The 12,651-nt window shown below is 50.3% G+C and overlaps 6 protein-coding genes across 6 annotated transcripts; 5 read left to right on the top strand and 1 right to left on the bottom strand.

Moving 5' to 3' along the window:
- Window positions 1-556: 556 nt before the first annotated feature.
- On the top strand, window positions 557-1,190 carry N7508_006060 (uncharacterized protein; the record flags this gene model as incomplete). Its single annotated transcript, XM_058464126.1, is given in 3 exon segments — window positions 557-692; window positions 708-885; window positions 911-1,190. 3 exon segments carry the CDS (start codon window positions 557-559, stop codon window positions 1,188-1,190), a joined length of 594 nt encoding a protein of 197 aa, XP_058320604.1.
- A 1,634-nt stretch (window positions 1,191-2,824) lies between these two features.
- Window positions 2,825-4,471, top strand: N7508_006059 (sugar porter family MFS transporter; the record flags this gene model as incomplete). The annotated part of the gene is made up of 4 exons (XM_058464125.1): window positions 2,825-2,927; window positions 2,973-3,548; window positions 3,597-4,099; window positions 4,151-4,471. The coding sequence occupies 4 exons, from the start codon at window positions 2,825-2,827 to the stop codon at window positions 4,469-4,471; spliced, it is 1,503 nt and encodes a 500-aa protein (XP_058320603.1).
- Window positions 4,472-4,661: 190 nt separating this feature from the next.
- On the top strand, window positions 4,662-5,463 carry N7508_006058 (sugar O-acetyltransferase; the record flags this gene model as incomplete). Its single annotated transcript, XM_058464124.1, has 3 exons — window positions 4,662-4,762; window positions 4,808-5,044; window positions 5,100-5,463. The coding sequence occupies 3 exons, from the start codon at window positions 4,662-4,664 to the stop codon at window positions 5,461-5,463; spliced, it is 702 nt and encodes a 233-aa protein (XP_058320602.1).
- Window positions 5,464-6,648: 1,185 nt separating this feature from the next.
- Window positions 6,649-8,487, top strand: N7508_006057 (uncharacterized protein; the record flags this gene model as incomplete). The annotated part of the gene is made up of 5 exons (XM_058464123.1): window positions 6,649-6,867; window positions 6,916-7,013; window positions 7,068-7,415; window positions 7,469-7,609; window positions 7,659-8,487. 5 exons carry the CDS (start codon window positions 6,649-6,651, stop codon window positions 8,485-8,487), a joined length of 1,635 nt encoding a protein of 544 aa, XP_058320601.1.
- An 840-nt stretch (window positions 8,488-9,327) lies between these two features.
- Window positions 9,328-10,904, top strand: N7508_006056 (uncharacterized protein; the record flags this gene model as incomplete). The annotated part of the gene is made up of 2 exons (XM_058464122.1): window positions 9,328-10,266; window positions 10,323-10,904. The coding sequence occupies 2 exons, from the start codon at window positions 9,328-9,330 to the stop codon at window positions 10,902-10,904; spliced, it is 1,521 nt and encodes a 506-aa protein (XP_058320600.1).
- A 296-nt stretch (window positions 10,905-11,200) lies between these two features.
- On the bottom strand, window positions 11,201-12,491 carry N7508_006055 (C-3 sterol dehydrogenase/C-4 decarboxylase; the record flags this gene model as incomplete). The annotated part of the gene is given in 3 exon segments (XM_058464121.1): window positions 11,201-11,403; window positions 11,415-11,862; window positions 11,916-12,491. The coding sequence occupies 3 exon segments, from the start codon at window positions 12,489-12,491 to the stop codon at window positions 11,201-11,203; spliced, it is 1,227 nt and encodes a 408-aa protein (XP_058320599.1).
- Window positions 12,492-12,651: the final 160 nt, after the last annotated feature.

Raw genomic sequence — 12,651 nt, 5'->3', positions numbered from 1 at the left:
TGATTTCGACCCCAACAAATAGTCGTAGCAATTCATGCTAAGTTGTAGTAAAAAGATCACAGAACAAAGAGAGAGTATTGGATAGAACAGGTTGATGACTGTATTTCTACGGAGGTACTAGAGATTGAATACTGGGAAAAGCTGGGATGGGAGAGAGCAAACGAACTCAGGGCGCATTTGCCCTGAACGGAACTGTGCAGGCATGCATATCCTGATAAAACTGCATTAAGTAGATTAATGGAAATTCTCGTTTGTGGGTGTTCAATATTATTCTTTTGCTTTCCACAAAGTCTCATAGCAAGTGAGACCGAGCTAGCGGGTACCTGCATGGCTGGTTATATGAGACCCTACGCTCACTCAAAGGCAGCAATGTCTGTCAATTAAACGTCTTCTCAGTGTTGCATGAGACAAGGTGGGTAGGAGAAACAATGTCGCTGAATTTTGTAGCTCAGGATCTGATATTGAGCGAAAGCGGGATAAAAAGCTCCATCTTTCTCTGGTATTTCCCAACTTTCCCAGGTATACGTATTTTCAAAAAAAAGGATACATACTAACAATGGTCAAAATTGTATCGCCGTGTATGTCCGATAATCAACTTCGTCAACAACATGCGGACGGCAGACAAATAGAGACATCTGGCCCCAATAGTCAACGTGATTCAACTCAAGGCGACTCGGAACTGGGGACTAAATGTGGATAAAATCCAGTTTTGAAGAGGGAATTTGGCTATCTCGCAACATTTCCATTTTCAGTCAGCATCAGTGGTCTATTCGCCACATGCATGACTACCATGTTTTGTCCACGGAAGGTGGGAGGGAGTAGTGCTGTAGTATGGTGCCGGGTGATATCTGGCGCTAGTTACATGTGTATTGCGCTTGAGTTTCCGTATAATCTCATGTCTCATGGACAGATTTCGCTGTCCAGATCAGTGCTCGGTAGCTAAACTGTTGTCCGCATACCCAACCTCGGGTGGTTTGTACTTCACAACCTCCCGACTCGCATTTGAAATCTGGCCCCTTTATAGGCTGATAAATCCCCGTGTCTTGAAGATATTCTTTGCTTATAATTGTAGGCTGACAGGATGGCTTGATCTTCCTGGTCGGATTGCTAGTGTGGCGTCCTCGGAATACAGCGCAGCCGAAATGTTACTCGCCGCAGTGGATGAGCAGGGACTTCAACTATACGATTGATAATCGTACTACAGTTGGTATCATGGCACTTTTGACTGTCATTTCAGGCATAGCTACTTTCTTGTCGACACACTGGATAGGGGAAATGACCAAATTCTATTTGATCTTCCACATAGGTGCTCTGGTGTCCTGTACCATCGCGCTCCTAGACTTGACCGACGGTAAACATACAGATGCATATGTTTTCACAGCTGTGAGATCCCCGAATGATTGGAGACCCCTTGGCTTCAACTCGCTGTCTGCATTCCTCTCCCCCAGTTGGACTGGCTTTGGTGCCATGGCCCACATTACCGAAGAGATGAGTGGTCCCCAGCACAAGGCGCCATGGGCCATCTCTCGGCGGCTTTGTGCTTAACGTGGTTCTTTGTTTCTGCATGGGTAACCCAACCGACGTCTTGGACTCGCCAATGAGACAACCTGTGGCACAAATATTTTATAACAGATTTGGAAAGGAAGGAGGTATGTACTTCACGATCACTGATCATCATGAAGTTCATGGCTTTCACTGCTATGCAGTCCCTTGGTCGAACTTGGCTCGCCCTTTCTCAGGATGATCTATTTCCGTTTTCTGCTGTGGACTCGAGTTGCATCCTGGACTGCCGCATCTCTGTATGCTGTCTGGGTATCGGTCTCATTCTACCTTGGAGTTAAGTTGATTGGTCTCAGCGCTTCTGCGGCCCTTATTTTTGCTTTGGTATACCGGTATATCTGGGGTCGTACCATCTACACGGGCCCTGTCGCCGAGGCTTCTGCGGGACGATCTATCTGAGACCTACATTACAATCATCGACAGGACAGACACAGGTGCTACCGTGTAGATCACATGTCAGTATTGAATCTTGCGAATATCTGATGAGAACAAAGAGCAAAGACGTGGCTTGATCAGCATTTCTTGCACTTGCTTGGCGGTCTAGACCGCTGTAGCACTAGGCATGTTGGTAGGTTGACAGTCGTGGCGGAGTTTTTCCAGCAAGGGGTGCGAATGAGGTTGCTTACCGCTTGATGGTAAAGGAACGATGCAAGGTAAAGAATTAATGACCTATCGAGTGTGAGACCTATTCCTCTTTAGAAATTACTCTGAGATACCGGGTAATACCTCCACAACGTAACCCTAGTACATGGAAAACAGTATTTCAAGTTTACAAATCCGGCGAGTCATAAAAATGCCAAGATCCATTGATCCCTGTCAAGTGCCTAGGTAATCCTTGACCAGTGAATTAAGTCTAAAGACTGAAATAAGGTGGACCATCCCTGATGACGCCCCTCTACGTGTATAAGTTGGTTCTATAAACATCAGCCGATGGCCGACCGAGCCGACGAGCCGCCTTGGCAGGTCAAAATGCGGGGAAAGCTGACATGGAGCAGATGACATAGAATGTATACGCCGGGAAATGTAATAAACACAAGGAATATCCCCCTTGTGTAGTACAAGTCTAGTAGGAAGTAGATTCATTGGCTAGCTATGGCCTCCCGGCAGGCCTAAAGTCGACTTTGATAAGTGAAATCCGACGCTATGGCGTGCTATGGCGTATCCGGGCTCACAGGTTGCGTGCGTGACAAAGTTGGACTTAAAGTTCATTTAAAGTCTTGATTTCTTGGACCTTTTTTTATTCTACCTAGGTATACTGTACACCATGGGTCTGCCAGGTACGAGGCTTGGTGCCTTTCGAGCGTACTTCTTTGGCTTCTTCATTTGTACTGCTGGATTCCTTTTTGGATATGACACTGGCATTGTCGGTGAGTGATGTATCTCACTGGACTAGGGTCGGCTAACACCGCTAGGTGGTATCCTCGAGTTCAAGTCCTATGTCAACGATTTCGGGTACAAAGACCAAACCACCGTCAGTGCGGTGATGGTTAGTTTGCAGAATGTCGGCGCCTTCCTTTCAGCACTGAGTATCTTCTTCGTGTCCGAGAGGTTCGGACGCAAGAAGACGGTTCAAGCAGCCATGACAGTTTTCTGCATCGGCGTAATTATCCAGGTCGTACCGTCGCATTCGCTAGTCTGCTTCTATATCGGGCGGTTTGTGGCCGGATTGGGCCTCGGTGCCGGTACAGCGGTGGTTCCAGCATACAACGCCGAGATGGCGCCCAAGGAGATTCGGGGAAAGTTGGGATCGGGTATGCAGTGGCTCTTTGCACTGGGTGTCATGTTGAGTTACTGGATCGACTATGCGGTGAAAATCACCCTGCCGGTATCTTCGAAGCAATGGCAAATCCCGGTCGGACTGCAAATGGTCCCAGCGGGAGTACTTGCATTGGGCCTGTTTGCTTTGCCTGAGAGCACCCGCTGGTTGGCCAAGAAGGGTCGATATGATGAAGCATTTGAGAGTCTGAAATGGATCCGAGCGAGTGATGGTAAGGGAACCGTTGACCAATCAAGGAATTGAAATTGACCAAGATTAGGTCCCGAAGTAAAGGCAGAATTCAATGAAATCAGAGTCGGCCTCGCCGAAGAATTGCGAGCCACTGAGGGCTTCAAGAAGCGTGAGCTGCTTGAGCCCGCCAACCGTTACCGACTCCTCCTCGCCTTCTTCATGTTCTGTGGCCAGCAGTGCACGGGTATGACAGCGCTGGCGTATTTTGGTCCTCAGTTCTTCAAGCTGATTGTTGGAGATGACACCGATCAGTCTTTGTTGATCACTGGGTTGTTTGGTGCGGAGAAGTTCATCACAGTCGGCATTTATATCTTGTTCTTCTCAGAGATGTGGGGACGCAAGCCAACCCTGTGGATTTCGGCTCTGCTGATGGCTTGTTGCTTTGTGATTGTAACAGTTGTCAAGGAGACCACTCCCCCTCCCAACTCCAAAGCCACTCCGGCTGGTATCGGAATGGTGGCAATGATCTTCCTGACCAATTCGATCTATCAGTTCAGTTGGGGTCCATTGCCCTGGCCATACACTGCCGAGGTAAGTTATCTCTTTCGTTAGTTCCCAGCAAGATCACTAACTGGACGTCAGATCTTCCCAACACGAATTCGTGAGGTTGGAACGTCCGTTGCAGTGTCAACGCAGTGGCTGTTCAACTTTTTGTTCTCCCTGGTGACACGGTACATGATGAGTGCATGGGGTAGCTATGTATTCATCTTTTATGCCGCTCTTGATGTGGTCATGGCCATCATTGTGTTCTTCTTTGTCAAGGAGACCAAGGGCAAAAGTCTCGAGGAGATGGAGACCCTGTTCAACAGCAAGGCAGCCTTTGATGTTGATGCAGCACGGCAAGAGGCACTTCGGGATGTGGATGAAGTGAGTGTGCACAACAAAGCTGTAGATTATCCATAACTTGGTAATTAGCGATGAACTCCAAGGTTAGTGTACATGATGACATAACGGTTGACAGACCTACCCAAATAGGAAAGTAGCCCAATTTCTTGGCATCCCGGCGAATTGTCGGGAATCCCCGCCTTTATATCTTGCGTTCTGCTCGTTTCCTCTGTAGCTTTGTACATCTGATTTTTGACCTATTCCAACCATGGCTGCCAAGGAGAAACGTCCTGAGATCATTGAGATCTCCAAGGGGTTGCAGGGAATTCCTGCATGCGAGGACTACGACCGTATGATATCAGGAATGATGTATGTCCGCCCAGGTGTTTCACAGGCCCAGAGTTGACGGTTCAGGTACAATCCCATGATTCCGCAGTTGCTTGAGGCACGTCATCGCTGCCGAGGACTGGCTGCAGACTACAACAATCTTGACACGAAGACCGTGACCTACGACAAGATCGGTGACGTGCGTTTGGAACTGCTACGAAAGGTCGTTGGCAGAGTTGGAGACGGCACATTCATTGAGCCCCCCTTTCTGCCTGATTACGGCAGCAATATCAGCATTGGCAAGGATTGCTTCTTCAACTGGAAGTAAGTCTCATTTCTCTAAGCCGCCTTTGAGTCAAATGCATCTAACCAAGTCCAGTCTAACAATCCTGGATACCAGTCTCGTAGTCATCGGCGATCGAGTGCAAATCGGCACTGGCGTGAGTCTGATCACAGCAGGTCACGATACCAGCATTCTTTCGCGACGCAAGTTCGTCGAATTCGGCCACCCAATCTTCATCGAGGACGACTGCTGGATTGGAAGTAACGTGATTGTCCTACCGGGCGTTCGAATCGGCCAGGGATGTACCATCGGAGCTGGATCAGTCGTCACAAAGGACATTCCACCCTTCTCAGTCGCCGTTGGAACGCCATGTCGAGTAAAGAAAATGATTCGGTCGGCAGAGGAGGAAGAACAGGACCCCTGTAATGAATACCGCAACCTTGTTCGTGAGGACCGATAGAGAATCCGAGGATTTGGCGATGTGGGCCCTCTCGGCGTCATGGCGTGGGGGTACACTTGTCGGCATGTAAGTGCAGATGTTTGTTTGGCTAAATTCCCTTGTCATTTCCCTCAAGCTTTCTTTAGTTTCTGGTCGTCAGTACTAGATTGCCTAGAAATTCCTGCATTCAAATGGGACGTTGGGAGAATGAAATCTCAATGTGATCCTATAGTGTATTTGTGACCCCCACAGCTAAGTTATCTTTTACGTGATAAAATGTTATTCGAAGACGGCAACAAAAGGAAAGTCCTCGCACCAAAATTAGCTTTGCTTGTGCTAAAGATTTAGCTATTGTATTTCATAGTTTATAGCCAAAGATGATGTGTTAAAGAATCGATATCTGAGTAGGACAGGCCTCTTGACAACCTCTGTGCAAGGTGAACATAGCTCTAGGTACTGTGGATTTTGGCCTTTCAAGTGGCATATTTGAGTCTATTGGTATCTTCCGGGGAAATGCGCGTTGAAGAATTAACTGGGAGGCCCATGTGCGCGGCAGCTCACATCATCCCCGTATATAGTCTGATAACACAGGTAGCCTATACGTTAAACATTGGCCAAGGCTTTGTTAACTATCTATTTATGTTCATCCAGGGTCCTTGAGTGTTGCGGAATCGTCATATTTATCGGTAAGAATTTGATTGGAATATTTGCAAACTCGCGATGCGGCAGGACAATATCCTAGGGCGCCTGACTGCGAAGAAATCAATCTGTATGGCCAATATTTTGTTTATCGCTACAGTATGATGGACATGATTCTCCGATCACTTCAAGATTCTAAGACCTTTCGTTGCTTGATTGAACTATATCGTGACGTCACGGTCGGAAATCGCTTCCACAAACCTCCAAGTAGAACGCCCTGCAAAACTCCGACGCTGGAATGCCTCTAGATACTTGCAAGGCTATAGAAAAATGTCGAGAGAGCCAGTCTAGAAGAAGTGTTTCAAACAAAAGGACTAGTAGAGGCCAACCAATAACTAACGTTAAATCTTCAGATCGCAGAAGCAGACTTGGCGTGCTGATAAATCCAGCTGAAGTACACCCAACCAAGTAATCCGTACGCCTGAGCATTGGCTTGGACCCTTCTCCGCACTCGAATGCTACTTTGACGGAAGCTGCAATATCTCTTTCAACTTTAACACCCTCAACATGTCTATGTTACACGCTATCCACGAAGTGAGACCAACCTCTCCACCTCATGCACCTCAGATCGACCTCAATCTGCCAGCGGAACCAGAAGCAGCACATGTTCGGGACTCACTGCCCAGGGTGGATCAGCCTGTCTTTGAACAGACTGTGCCTAGTCGGACGACCCCATCGCGTCGAATCGCCATTACTTCGTTACTGGTTTTAGCCAATGTCGTACAGGTTAGCATCAATCTAAGCCTTTTTCTTGCTCTGTACTAATACTAGTAGATGACGGTCAACTTCGCTGGTGTTGCTGGCGGTAGTGCCTTGAGTGAATCATTGGGCGCCAAGGATAGTTATGCCTCGTGGATAGCTGCTAGCTATGCGTGAGAATCCAATTCTCGATTACCAGTGTTCATTATCAATACTAATATCTACAGGCTCACTCAAGGAACATTCGTGCTAGTTAGCGGTCGATTGGGAGATGTCTACGGCCACCGAGAACTCCTCCTCGCCGGCGGTGCCTGGCTCACAGTGTGTACATTTGCCAGTGCCTTTTGCACCAACTTCTTCGCCTTTGTCACCATGCGGGCTCTGGCTGGTTTGGGAGGTGCCTTCGTCATGCCAAATGCGGTGGCCATGATCTCCAGTACCAATCCTCCCGGTCGCGTGCGAAATGTCAGTTTGGGTTTCTTTGGGGCGTCAGCACCGGTGGGAGGGTACTTTGGAGCCTTGTTCTTGGGTGCATTCCTGGAGCACACCGAGTGGAAGTGGTTCTTCATCTTCATGCAAGTGCTCAGGGGGGTATGTGGTATTTGAATGCAGATTCTGACAACTATAGTGCGTGTCTTGGTGTTTTCACTTTTGCTCCTATCTGGGCATTGAGTCCGCGCGAACCATCTGTCGACCGACATGGTAAGATTGACTGTATCGGATCAGCTCTCGGGACGAGCTCACTGATTCTGTTCAACTTTGTTTGGAAGTAAGACGAGCTCCCAAGGCAAGATTCAGGTACATGCTAATTCCTGTAGTCAAGCACCCAGTGTCGGTTGGGCCACTCACTATGAGATTATTCTCCTGATCAGCTCGGTAGTCCTGTTTGCCGGTTTCTTGCTCTGGGAAAGAAACTATGCTGCCGAGCCAATCATGCCATTGGATATCTTCAAGGCTCCATCTTTCCTGATGCTGCTCTTGGTTGTGCTGTTGAATTACATGGCAGTAGGAACCCTGATCTGGTACCAGGTCTTATGGCTGCAAAAGGTATGGCACTGGTCTCCCCTCCAATTCGCTGTGGGATGGACCCCATTTGTCATCTGTGCCACGGGAGCTGCTATTCTCGCCGCGTGGATGATCCCACGACTGGCAGCACAATGGATTCTCGCCATCGGCACCATCACCATCTTAGTCTCCAACGTCCTCATGGCGACACTGCCCCTTCACCAAATTTACTGGGCACAAGTTTTCCCATCGGTCATCCTCTTCTCCTTCTGTCCCGACTTTGTATACACAGCTGGGCAGATCATCGCCAGTAACTCGGTCCGACGTAATCAGCAGGGCATCGCGGGGTCCGTCATTGGCACACTCAATCTATACGGGAACAGTCTCGGTCTGGGGTTCGCCGCCACGATTGAAGAGCAGATAGCGCGCCGAACAGGGAGCCAAATCACGGGGTATCGGGCGGCACTTTTCTTCGGGGTGGCCATTAGTGCCGTAGCGCTAATTCTTGATGTGTGCTTCGTCCGACTTGTCAAGGATGACCGAGAGGGCTGGCGCGACGATGACATAGTGGAGGACCTTGAGCTAACGGACCACGCTGAAGCCACTGGTGTACACCTGCCCCATGCAAGTGCAAGCCATTGAACGTCATGTCGGGATCCAACGTGGGATGCCGACTCCAGGATCTGTGGTCGGGTTCCCCGTTTGGGCGTAAGCTTAGATTTGCAGTGGATCTTAGACGAATGCGGAAGTCGAAAATTGATTAGTCAAAGTTTGCAGTGGATGACGTCCATGGTTGTGTGTGTGGAGAGTTGGGGAGAGTTGGGGGTAAGATGTGGAGGAATATGGTTGGGAAGCCACTACTCAGATCCCAATTAAGATTTCATTAAATGCCTCGTATAGAGTAAAGTAGTCAATATGGAGTAATCCCGGGATCAGTTACCGAAAATGAAGTGCACGGATTCGCAAACAGACAAACTGGGGCCAGGGGGCCACTCCAAGCGAGCGTGGGAGAGAAAGAAATTTGCGGAGAGGCGGGGAAGTCGGCTTTGCACAAACCCGGCCTGACCGCTTTCCCGATACCGGTTTGTCCCGCCGGGCCGATTTGTCTTTCGACAGGGACCAGGTACAGTACTCCATATGGGTCTGGGATCAGAGCCTCTGGTATCGATACTATCAACCTGTTTGGAATACTCCAGAGACCCCATCAATATCACTGATCTCTTCTACCGTCACATTCAGGGACACACATGCCGGGTGTGGGCCGCAAATGCCATTCGTCGGCTGGACCGAGTTGCCCCCGGGGACATTCTCTGTCCCGGCCAAGACATCTCCACTGTGGCCCCCCGCGTCTCATGACTTTTGGGCGTGGGGGTACCGGGGTATTGGAAAAAAATGGGAAATTAGCGCGGGGGGAGGGAAGGGTTTTCTGTCTTAAGAAGAACCCCTGTCCCGATTGATTCCATTCTCTACACAGCTGCAGCCATGGCGGACGACATCTCACGAGCTACCAATGACCGGACAGAGGTCGAGGCCGAGAAGGAGAGGTATGAGAATGTCGAGCACATTGCCTCTACCAAGCAGGAAAACCTCGCTACCCAGATGGATCCTGCGCGTCGTGCGGCCGTCGAGAAGCGTCTCAAGTTGAAGCTTGACGCCCGATGCAGTCTGTTCGTATTCATCTATATCATGAACTACCTGGACCGCAACAACATGGCCGCGGCCCGTCTGAAGGGTCTGCAGGATGACCTACAACTCAACAACACCGAATACTCGACGTGTCTGAGTATCCTGTACGTGGGCTACATCATCATGCAAGTGCCCTCCAACATGTTCATCAACCGCATCTCGCGACCCTCTCTCTACATCGCCTGTGCCATGCTTCTCTGGGGTCTCATCTCCACCATGTCTGGTAACGCCAAGACCTTTGGACATATGGTGGCCATCCGTTTCCTGCTGGGCTTCATCGAGGCTGCGTTCCTGCCTGGTGCTCTGCTCATTCTGTCCAAGTGGTACACTCGCCGCGAGTTGACCTCCCGCAATGCCCTCTTGTTCTGTGGTAACCTCATTTCCAATGCCTTCTCTGCCCTCGTTGGTGCCGGTGTCCTGTCCAACATGCAGGGCGTCCTGGGCCACGCTGCGTGGCGCTGGCTGTTCTGGATTGAAGGTGCCGTGACCATGTTCCTGGCTGTTTTGGCCGCCTTCATCCTGCCTGATCTGCCCACCAATGCTCGCGGTTTCACCGAGGAAGAGCTCCAGGTGGCTCAGCTTCGCATGTTCGAGGATGTTGGTGAAGCCGATACCGACTCCGAGGAGCTCGGTGCCATGGGCGGTCTGATTATGGCCCTGAAGGATCCCAAGATCTACGTGATGATGTTCACTTTTGTTGCCTACGTCGTTGGATTGTCTTTCAACGCTTTCTTCGTAAGTTCCATTCCATTACCATCCTCAATACTGCAACATTGACTAACCACTCACAGCCTACTCTCACCGGTACACTTGGATTCGGCTACGTCCCTACCCTCCTGATGAGTGCTCCCCCATGGGTGTTCTCCTGTATCTTCTCCGTCATCAACGCATGGCACGCGGATAAAACCCAAGAGAAGGTCTGGCACATCATCGGCCCAATCGCCATGGGAGCCGTCGGGTTTATTATCAGCATGTCCACCCTAAACGTGGCAGCCCGATACGTGGCACTCTTCTTGCAGGCAGGCTCCTACGCAGGATTCATCGTGTTCTACTCCTGGATCAGTTCCTCCTTCCCCCGTCCCCCAGCCAAACGAGCCGTCGCCATCGCCATGATCAACGCATTCAGTCAGCTAGGGAACGTGGCTGGCTCCTACGTCTGGGATCTCGATGATAATGGCTTCCGATCTAGCTACGGAATCGTGCTGGCCATGTTCGGTGTCACGGTCTTCGGATGCTGGTACTTCCGCTACATGCTGCTTAGCCTTAACAAGCAGATCGAGGCTGGTGAGGTGGCCGACACGACGGATAATGATATCCTCGAGCATGCCAACGAGTCTTTGCGCATGCGCAAGGGTTTCAGATATCTGGTTTAAGCGGTTTGCATACTTGGAGTTTCAATGCTTTTTCTCCGGGTTTCATTACAGTGCGTCGAGGGCTCTCGGCGTTGGTTATGATCTATGAATGCTTGTAACAATGTGATGAGAATGCCGGTCAGGGACCAGGCATATTAGAATATATACGTGATACAACGAACTGGTTCTACAATACTTGCATTTCACAGTACTTCTACATCAATCCTACAGTAGCTTTCAGGATTATAGCTTCAAGGAAACAGGCAAATAATCATATTAATACAGCATAAAATAAATGCCCTTCTTATCTAAATCAATTACAATGCCTTCTTTCCGTCGGCCTGTCGGTTCTGCTCAACAATGTATCCAACAGCACGGGCAATACCCTCATCCAGAGGAACCACGGGCAAATAAGCGAGACGGTGCTTGGCCTTCTCGGTGGAGTAGTACCGAGTCATGCAAGAGTACCGCACAGTCCGGGCTGTGAGACGGGGGTCTTGCCAAACCATCCCATAACAGTCTCAGCAATACCACCAACAGACTCGAGAAGACCCTCAGGCAGAGCCCAAACCTGGTCAGGCTCAACAATCCGGTCAATGAGCGCCCACATGGCACGGGTCACATCCCAGAAGTAGACAGGGGAGTCGTTGGTGATGTTGAAAGCCTCACCATCCACGCGCTCGTAGTCAAGGGGCCCGCCCTGACCGGCCGCGCGAAGATCGTAGCTCGCCAGAAGGCGGTGGGCGGCGAGGAGATGACCATACGCCACGTTTCCAACGTAGGTGAAGTCGAACAGGTTCTCGTTGTCACCCAGCTGCATACGTAGCACTCTGTCTGATGCCTGGGAGCCGTGCTCCAGGATCTTGTGTGTCACTGTGGTGTCTTTTTCTCCGTGAATTCCGGCTGGGCGAATGGCGCAGGTCATCATCTCGGTCGGGGACTGACGGTTGTATTTCAGTACGAGTTCCTCGGCATCGGCCTATGGGATCTGGTTAGCAATTGATTCAAAGAATGCCATTGATCGAATCTCACCTTGGTCTCGGAGTAGTACTCCTTCTGCGAAGGACCGCGGATGTAGGGCCACTCCTCGTTGACGTTCTTCAGGTCACTCTGGGTATCGTGCACGACGGAGCTGGAGCTGGTGTAGACGAAAGCCTTGCACTTGCCACCCCAGTCACCGTGCTCACCACCAGCAACTTCAAGGAGCGTCCTGGTTCCCTCCACGTTGACCTTGTGCAACAGCGGCTTGTTACCCTCAATCATAGAAGGCGAAGCGGTGTGGATGACCAGATCGGGCTTGACAGCCTTGAAAACCTCCATCATGGACTCGACAGACGTGATGTCGCCATCGTAGTACTTCGCGCCGGGGAGACGGTTGTTGGTTGTGCGCAAGTCGACAACAGACACAGTCGAGTGGTAGTCTGGGTACCGCGATCCCAGAGTCGGGAAGTCGAAGCGTGCATCGCCCTGCGGCTTGGGGAGGGCGACGCTGGGGTCGGTCTCGGAGGGGAAGTTCAGCAGGTGATCGACAATGTGCCACCCCAGGAAACCGCAGCCTCCGACCACCAAGACATTTCCGAGTTCTAGTGTGCGCCTTTTCGCCGACATGATGTGATTAGGGAAGAGGTTGAACTGGTGAAAAGGGGAAGTTCTCGAGTTCTTGCGGAGAACCAGGTGGGCCGTGCGTCAGAACGTGGCGCTTCTCCCGGTGTTGTATGTCACTTGGTTGTACTTAACTTTACTCGCTATTGATACTTCAGAAGTGGAA

This window comes from Penicillium antarcticum, assembly GCF_028974205.1.
Source record: "Penicillium antarcticum strain IBT 31339 chromosome Unknown utg000005l_segment0_segment0, whole genome shotgun sequence".
In the NCBI taxonomy this organism is placed as follows: domain Eukaryota; kingdom Fungi; phylum Ascomycota; class Eurotiomycetes; order Eurotiales; family Aspergillaceae; genus Penicillium; species Penicillium antarcticum.
Note: the sequence above shows the minus strand (reverse complement) of the source record. Positions and strands in the feature narration are given on the sequence as shown.